We start from the raw sequence: 9165 nt of genomic DNA, 5'->3' as shown, positions 1-9165 counted from the left end.
AAATTTGGTGCTATAAGCAAGTAGTCTTTCTAAGAAACATGTCCGCATCATTTTTCGAATCCTTAATTGCCTGAGGTTCCAATTACCAAGGTACTTTCTGTTCTCACTATTCGAAAAAATCAACGTGGTCTAATCCATTTGGGTAGATACCTATATTTTACGCTGCTATAAAACCTTTCTAAAAAAATATACCTGCAACAGATACTCGTCTATCCTTAATTACCATATCCAAAGTCAAGTTTTCATACTGTAGGTATTCACTTCTTTAAAAGATTATACCTTGGTATTGTATTATGCAGGTTTTTATCTTGTTTCTTTCAATTCTCAAGTACTTACATTATCCTACCACCTGTCGTGTAGCAGACGACTTTATAGTGGAGATGGTTTCTTTGACACTGAGATAAAAAGTGCATTATTAACATTTCGCGAAATAACTTACATAATGGCAAACCTACTTTACAATGGACTAATCAAAATTGACTTCTAACTGCGAGGAACTCGAGTTTTTTTTTGTTCAAATTTAGAAAGCGTTTCTTAATGTGCATTGAAAGAGGCATCAACGGTACATACTATTGATACATGAACCCTCTTCATTCTCTGTTTTCGCAGAAATGCAAATTAGGTTGATATGTAGGTGGTCCACATTTACAGTTCAGATGAGAACACAGTCCAGGGATTAGATCGGTTTCATTCTTTCACAGTTCTCTTTTTGCAGTGAAAACCATTACATCGTGTTGTGGTAGCAGAATCGTTCTTACGAGTGATCTATTTTTGCATTGGAAGTCATCAACGAAGCCGTGTGTGCTCCTGTTTGAACTGTGTTTACTTATACGTCAAGTGTTGCTGCAGCTCATATTAACCATCCCCGAATTACGTGAATACAACTGGTGAGTTTTATTTATTTGTAGATTAAGTATTAATTATATAGCTTAGTTTTATGTTACGTTCGAGATTTTTCACGTCATCGTCGGATTTGTGTTCGTGATAATGTGGTTAATTAAGTAAAGCCTGAAACTCTGATGGAATTATTTGGCAATACCTACATATAAGCCCAGAGAGTTGGTCAAAGGGGTAAAGAAGGAGCTGTGATCCTGTATAGTGCCAAGCACTGAAGGACTGGTTGTCAGCCTAAATAATAAGTGTGCGATTTGAATAGGCTAGCCATAAACAGGATCACAAAATAGGATACTTGATGCAATAATTCAATGTACGATTAATATGTAGGTACCTATTATACTATATATTTCCAGTTGCGTAATTTAGTTGAGTGTTTTTCATATTTTTATCCTATATCGAAACCCATATTTTACAATAACTTCGCGTTGGTTCATTTTTTAACCTAATTTCGAGTTCCATCATCTCTAGAAGGTCCTTTTTGAGTAAAAAAGCCTCTCATGGTGATTTTAGCCCCCTCCCATGAAAACCAAGCTGACCCCCCAGAATAGCTGAAATTCGTATATTATGTGAGCTGTCCTAAAATTGGTGTTTTTTCGTCTTTCCCCCTTCCAACCCCACAAAGTTGTGTCCTTTGGTGAGAAAATAATTCCCTATTTTTTGTTTTTTCCATTTTCAAAAAATTCGGGTTGCGGTGGGACCCTCAATTTTCAAAAATTTGGAAAAAAACCAATTCAAAGAAAAATTTTTAAAATTTCAAAATTTCGAGTTCCATCGTCTCTAAAAGGTCCCTTTTGAGTAAAATAAACTCTCATGACAATTTTAGCCCCCTCCCATGAAAACCAAGCTGACCCCACTATAGAAAAGCTAAAATACAAATTTCAGGTATTCTGGTGGGGTCAGCTTGGTTTTCATGGGAGGGGGCTAAAATTGTCATGAGAGTTTATTTTACTCAAAAGGGACCTTTTAGAGACGATGGAACTCGAAATTTTGAAATTTTAAAAATTTTTCTTTGAATTGGTTTTTTTCCAAATTTTTGAAAATTGAGGGTCCCACCGCAACCCGAATTTTTTGAAAATGGAAAAAACAAAAAATAGGGAATTATTTTCTCACCAAAGGACACAACTTTGTGGGGTTGGAAGGGGGAAAGACGAAAAAACACCAATTTTAGGACAGCTCACATAATATACGAATTTCAGCTATTCTGGGGGGGTCAGCTTGGTTTTCATGGGAGGGGGCTAAAATCACCATGAGAGGCTTTTTTACTCAAAAAGGACCTTCTTGAGATGATGGAACTCGAGATTTTGAAATTCCGAAAATTTTTCTTTGAATTAGGTTTTTGAAAATTGAGGGGCCCACCGCAGCCCCAATTTTTCGAAAATGGAAAAAATAAAAAATAGGGAATTATTTTCTCACCCGAGGTCACCACTTTAGGGGGTGGGAGCGGAAAAAATCCCAACTTCAAAAATAAGGACCACCCTAATCCACTCATCTCACGCTGATAAAGAAAGACCAACTTTGTGAAAAACGGCTGGCACAATGACCCGCAGTGAATTTTCAAAGTTACGCATCCGGGCCATTTCATAAAAAAAAATGGATGTATGACATTTTCACAACGTGACCGTGCGACCTATCAAAGTGGGTTAAAATTTCGCGAGAAAACCAAAAATCTCAATGAAAATTTTTTTTGAGCATTTCATGAAAATTTTGAGCTAAAAAATTGTATGAATCATTTCTCAAGTAGGTACTTTCAGTCTGTTGTGACATGTGACCAGAACAAAATGGTTAAAATTTTGCGATGAAAGCGGAAATTTCAATGAAAATTTTTTTTGAGTATCTCATGAAAATCTTGAGCTAAAAAATTGTATGAATCATATCTCAAGTGGGTACTTTCAGTCTGTTGGAACATGTGACCTAATATACCTACAAAATTGTTAAAATTTTGCGAGAAACCCGAAAATTTCGATGAAAATTTTTTTGAGTGTCTCATGAAAATTTTGAGCTAAAAAATAGTATGGATCATTTTTCAAGTACATATGTACTATCAGTCTGCTGTAACATGCGACCTATCAAAATAGGTTAAAATTTCGCAAGAAAATCGAAAATCTCAATGAAAAATTTTTTTGAGCATCCCATGAAAATTTTAAGGTAAAAAATTGTATGAATCATTTCTCAAGTAGGTACTTTCAGTCTGTTGTAACATGTGACCTATACAAAATGGTAAAGATTTTGCGAGAAAACCGAAAATTTCAATGGAAATTTTTTTTGAGTGTCTCATGAAAATTTTGAGCTAAAAAATTGTATGAATCATTTCGGAAGTACTTTCAAACTATTGTAACGACCTAAGTATATAAAAGGGTTAAAATTTTGTGTGAAATACAAAAATTTGGATAGTTTTTTTTCATTTATAGAAAGCACAGCTCAACAATTTTGAGCCCCATTAGTCGCATTATGACGATGTCAATGCCATCGACGATTGTGCCTAAGGATGATGATGTCATTGAAGAGGAAGGAAAATATGATAAATTTCTATATGATTTTCTTCTTTTTTTTTGTAAATTTTTCATTTATTTTTGTACTTATCATGATTATATAAGTAGTGAGAATAATTGTGTCTGTTTTGTGTTGGGTTTACCAAACTGAAGCGATCTTGAGGGTATTTCATTGAAAATACTGAACAATGTATAAGATTTTTGAGGCTCAAGATTGCTGAGATAAGCCTTTTAAAAAAATCTTTACTTATACTTTACCCAAAATTTCAACCCTTTCACATAGGTCGCATATTACAACAGACTGAACAATTTTTTAGCTCAAAATTTTCATGAGATGCTCAAAAAAAATTTTCATTGGGATTTTCGGTTTTCTCGCGAAATTTTAACCAACTTTGATAGGTCGCATGTTACAGCAGGCTGATAGTATGTACTTGAAAAATGATCCATGCTATTTTTTTTAGCTCAAAATTTTCATGAGACACTAAAAAAAAATGTTAATTGAAATTTCCGGTTTCATCGCAAAATTTTAAACATTTTGTTCAGGTCACATGTTACAACAGACTGAAAGTACCTACTTGAGAAATGATTCATACAATTTTTTAGCTCAAAATTTTCATGAAATGCTCAAAAAAAATTTTCATTGAGATTTTCGGTTTTCTCGCGAAATTTTAACCCACTTTGATAGGTCGCACGGTCACGTTGTCAAAATGTCATACATCCATTTTTTTATGAAATGCGTAACTTTGAAAATTCACTGCGGGTCATTGTGCCGGCCCTTTTTCACAAAGTTGGTCTTTATCAGCGTGGGATGAGTGGATGCAATCATGTAGGTGCGTATTTTTCGTCCCGAAGGCCGTATTGTTTCCACAGAGTCGTTTTTATGTGAAAAAGTGCCAAAATTGGCAAAAAAATTGCCTTTACACAGCTCTGGAAGGCAACTGTGCCGGAGCCCAATCAAAAAATATATATATCTATACTCGGGAGAGTGTCATCTACCAAATTAAAAAAAATTTTGTCCCCGGTCAACTTCGAAAAATAGGGATTTTGAGGCTCCAGCTCCCTATTGTGCCAACCAAAAAATCCGAAATGCCCATTTTCTTGAATGCTAATGTGATACTAACAAAAAGCCTACTCTTTTTTTGTCCCTCAAAAAGGCGAACTGTTTTCGGTTTCTAGAGCACTTTTTAGTGTTTGGACTGTTGACTAATATTTTCATCCTATATTGAAACCCATATTTTACAATAACTTCGCGTTGGTTCATGTTTTAACCTAATGTTTTCTCAAATATAAAAATATAACTATTTTATGTGACTTAAATCTTTCTCATACTTGAATGCTATTTTTTTTCAGAGATTTTATATCAACTGTGCCTGTTTCATACCCTCTTAAAAATGATGGGATATTCTCTGGTTGTACTGACGATATTGATCTCATACTCTGCATGTTCTTTCGGTAAGTAATTTACTTAATTCATATTTAATCGACTCGATTCATAAATTTTAATTAGCTCTAGATTATTATTGTTAAATTTTTAATTAATGCAACGTAGGCATTTCCATTAAAAAAATTGAAAAGGTGATTTTTTACAATATTTTTTCAATGCATTTTTCTGAACAGAATTTTATTCTTATTCATTATTTTAAGTATGTATGTACCTCGTATCTTTCATCTAGTACCGTGGTCTGGAATGACGATGAATATCAGTCGTTCATTACGTTTGAACGTTATGGTGAAATTTAGTCGTGGTAGGTACCTATTTATATTTTATATGTATTAAAAAATTCGAGTCAATTTAATTTTATCTCATTCGTGTTATTCTTTGTTTTTCAACTTTCAGGAGTTCAACTCGGTTTCAACCCTAACACTATCCTGAACTTTGGCCCGGGAGAAAACATCACCATCACATGTTCCGGAGACGATGAGATCATGTGGGATGTTGCCACCACGCCTACAGTGAGTTTTTTTCATTTCAATATGTAGATATCTACGTACCTACTATAATCAAAATTGACCAAGATATGTAACTGTAAACTATATTAATCCCTTCAGGGCAAGTATTTCATCAGAGATGAAACTCCAAACAGAAAAATACTGGAAGTGAGAAATGCCAAGCTTTATGATGGTGCAGTTTGCCGCTGCCATTTGAAGAAAGATGAGAATGACTTTATTAAAATTTCGATACTTCCTGGTAAGGTTATACCCAATACCTATGATGAACCTTCAGTTCATTATTTAATATGCTTAATGTACATACGTAGAATACCTTTCTTATCTGCTTGCACCTACAGTATTATGGATGATAGCCTTAACTTGAGAAAATTTTATATGCGGAAATCTAAAAGATTAAAAATTTAGAAGACTGAAATTTTTCTTATGTTTATTTCAGTGAGCTTTTGTAATTTTTTTGGGAGGTTCAAAGACATCAAAATTTTTTTGAAGGATAGGGCTTTCAACCACAATGATTTTTTTCAAAATTGTAGGCGGTATTGTTGTAGCGAGGTTTTTAAACACATTGTACCTAATGTGGACGATTTTGCTATCGTCCTACGCTACTGCATGTTTTATGCGAACTGAAACAAAATAATTATGATTCATTAGTCCAGCAAACATGAACTTACTGTAACTCGCGATGTCATAATTCATGTTTTTTTTTCTTCAGATTATGAAAGATTTGGATTGAATATCGTACTCGGTGATCCGAGTACTCATTATAATCACTAGTATGATGATTTGAGGTGAAAGCAACTAAAGCAACTTTAAAACTTTAATTGGAAAAAATATACAGGTAAGAAAATTTAAACTAAATTACTTGTAGTAAGTACCTACTAGCATACCTTACTCAGAAAAAAGACGTAATCTTGAAGTCGAACAAAATTTTCATGATCTTTTCTAATTAAATTCGAGTTTCTGTTCTCCAAAAAACATTTTTTTCTCGTTTATAAAGAATTTAGGGCTGGATAATTTTTTTAATTTGATCAGATCAAATTCCAATTCTTTAAAAGTAGTGCCCTGGCAGATTACAACAAAAAGCAGTATAAATTAGAAAAAAATCTTGAGAATCGTGCGAATTGTTTATAAGGGGGTCTCCTTTAATATTTCCAATAAGGTTAGCCACCCTAGCTCCAAAGATAACTCTTCTAGAGCCGGCATGATGGTTTCATAATTTGAGATTTTTCTACAACAGCAAGAAACCTACAACACATACCTACCTACGCGAAAAATAAATCGTCAAACCAAAATAATCTACCTACATCAAATTTCCTGTAATATGATAGGTACTGAACATTAACTAATTACGTCAACTCCAACCCTCATTAAAACAGCACCAAAAATGCGAATAAAATTAATAGGTACCTACTTTTTTGCATTTAAAAAGAGTACTGTACCTACTACCTACCTAACCGGAAACATGACATTTTCGTAGCATAGGTATGTATCTTTAAAAGAGTATATTTGCGTATTATTCCGATGCCAAAATTATCATTCTATTTTTTAGATTTAATTGAGGAGCTTGATTCAGGGGTTTGCAAAGTTGAAGAAATTGAACACCTTTGATCATGTTTGGCTTCATTTTATAAGAAATTTGATGCTGATTAATTTTGACAGACGTACTAATGTAGCACAGTCAATATATGCACTTTGACCCAAACATGTACATAATTACAAACAAAGGTTTTTTTGGTGAATATTGTCTATGGTGGTGTGCTGAATAACATACTAAAAGTCCCCGCCCCTACCCCACGAGCTGACCCCCCCCACAGTAGATCAAAGCCCCCCAAAATCATTTTTTCATCAAAAACTCCTGAAATATTGAATTTTGAGTAAAATAAGCCAAGTGATCATTTCATCGTCTCCCCAATATACCTATCAAATGAGCTATCGACCAACTCCCTAGCCTCAAGGGGGTGGCGCTACGACCCCTCAAAGTGACGTGATTTCTCAATAATTTTACACTTTATGATTTGGGACTTGTAACCTGTTCTAATTGATAAAATGAACTCAAACTTGGGGAATGGGATTCTTTTGAGAGCTAGAGTTGACCTGTGGAGTGGAGAGGGTCAAAGTTGAAAATTACAGAAAGGTCATTTTTTTGGAAGGGCAGAATATGACCCCAAATAAATGAAAAGGGTCCAAAATCATACCATGGGACAGTATTTCCATTGTGATCAACATATCCAAATTTCAGCTTCCTAGGTCATCCCCACTCCTTTTAAGATGGAAAAAACCGAAAATAGGGGCAAAATAAGGGGATTTTTAGCTTAATTCCGCTTTAAATGAGGTGGGGATAACCTAGGAAGCTGAAATTTGGATATATTGATCACAGATAGGGTACTGTCCGATGGTATGATTTTGGACTATTTTCATCCATTTGGGGTCATGTTATGCCCCTCCCAAAAAAATGACCTTTCTGTAATTTTCAACTTTGACCCTCCCCACTCCAGAGGTCAACTCTAGATCTCAAAATAACCCCATTCCCCAAGTTTGACTTCCTTTTATCAATTAGAACAGGTTACAAGTGCCAAATCATAAAATGTAAAATTATTGAAATCACGTCACTTTGAGGGGTCGTAGCGCCACCCCCCTTGAGGCTAGGGAGTTGGTCGATAGCTCATTTGATAGGTATTGGGGAGGAGATGAAATGATCACTGGGCTCATTTTACTCAAAATTCAATATTTCAGGAGTTCTTGATGAAAAACTGATTTTGGGGGGCTTTGATCCACTGTGGGGGGGGGGGGTGTTAGCTCGTGGGGTAGGGGTGGGGACTTTTAGTATGTTGTTCAGAACACCATTCCTAGACAATATTCACCAAAAAAACCTTTGTTTGCAATTATGTTTGGGTTGGCCCATTTTTTTTCTGCTATTTGACTGGGCTAATGTGGAAAAACTGAAATTAGATCAAATTCATTTTGTTTCTCGGTGGAGTCAGTTTCAAGGCTATGGTGTTTATTTTCTTGGAAACACTGGAGTAGGGTGGGGGGAGGCTCATAAACGCTTTGCACCAAAAATAAATTCAATTTGAAGTCCAATTCACCTAGACTTTCAGAAGCAAAATTGTTCTATATTATCATACCTACGTTTTCAATCAACTGACCACCTACAACTCATTTATTCAAATAGGTAATACATATAAGTCTTATACTCGAAAATTTAAATTCAAAATTTCTTCAATGAAAAAAAAAGTGATTCGCAGATACAAATTCCCATTAATTTCTGATTAAGAAATTACTATATAGGTACGGTATTAATAAAACGTGTATCATTTTCTTACAGGTGGTTTTCTAGGTTCATCGTAAACATGAAAGCAGCCCATCTTAAAAAGCAAATACTTTACGTTTTTTTCAATTAGGTATGTAATAAGATGAATATGAACATGAATTTTCTATCTTTGTACCATATGTTTAATTTTTAGAATAAAAATAAATAATATTACCGAGTGAAAAGTTCCAGTTTTTTGAATGAACAATCTAAAAACCGAATACAAAAATGCACCAAGATACCTACAGTTACCTATTTTCAATAATATAGGTACCTAATTTGAATAGACTTTTGATTTTTGACATGAGTATTTAGCCACCTAAACTAGCATTTTCCTCCTCAGAAAGTGATGAAAGAATTGGAAATTTCTTTCCTCAAAACCAAGAATATTGTTAAGTAGGTATATGATAAATTTTCCTCAACACTTTGAAATTGAGATCTGCAAAAATTTATAAATTGTATGATTGGCACTTCACAGTTTTCAATAGGTAAATTTTCACTCGTATAATACATACTTTTTTA

The 9165-nt window shown here is 34.2% G+C and overlaps 1 protein-coding gene across 2 annotated transcripts; it reads left to right on the top strand.

The window, feature by feature from the left end:
- The first annotated feature begins 672 nt into the window (after nt 1–672).
- Nucleotides 673–8828, top strand: LOC135838342 (uncharacterized). 2 transcript variants are annotated; one of them, XM_065353925.1, is made up of 7 exons: nt 673–887; nt 4737–4838; nt 5060–5131; nt 5224–5339; nt 5436–5574; nt 6046–6171; nt 8659–8828. In XM_065353925.1, exons 2-6 carry the CDS (start codon nt 4778–4780, stop codon nt 6105–6107), a joined length of 450 nt encoding a protein of 149 aa, XP_065209997.1. In that variant the 5' UTR covers nt 673–887; nt 4737–4777; the 3' UTR covers nt 6108–6171; nt 8659–8828. The 2 variants fall into 2 exon arrangements, with proteins under 2 accessions (XP_065209997.1, XP_065209998.1); XM_065353926.1 differs by lacking the exon at nt 5060–5131 and having other exon boundaries at nt 678–887.
- The last annotated feature ends 337 nt before the right edge of the window (nt 8829–9165 follow it).

This window comes from Planococcus citri, chromosome 3 (genome assembly GCF_950023065.1).
Source record: "Planococcus citri chromosome 3, ihPlaCitr1.1, whole genome shotgun sequence".
NCBI classification, from domain to species: Eukaryota; Metazoa; Arthropoda; class Insecta; order Hemiptera; family Pseudococcidae; genus Planococcus; species Planococcus citri.
Note: the sequence above shows the minus strand (reverse complement) of the source record. Positions and strands in the feature narration are given on the sequence as shown.

Bases quoted from the DNA above. Each gene is read 5' to 3' on its own strand.
- LOC135838342 (XM_065353925.1), top strand. From the start codon at position 4,778: ATGATGGGATATTCTCTGGTTGTACTGACGATATTGATCTCATACTCT. The intron at 5,132-5,223 runs GTAGGTACCTAT...TTCAACTTTCAG, and splicing joins TATGGTGAAATTTAGTCGTG to GAGTTCAACTCGGTTTCAAC. The intron at 5,340-5,435 runs GTGAGTTTTTTT...TAATCCCTTCAG, and splicing joins ATGTTGCCACCACGCCTACA to GGCAAGTATTTCATCAGAGA.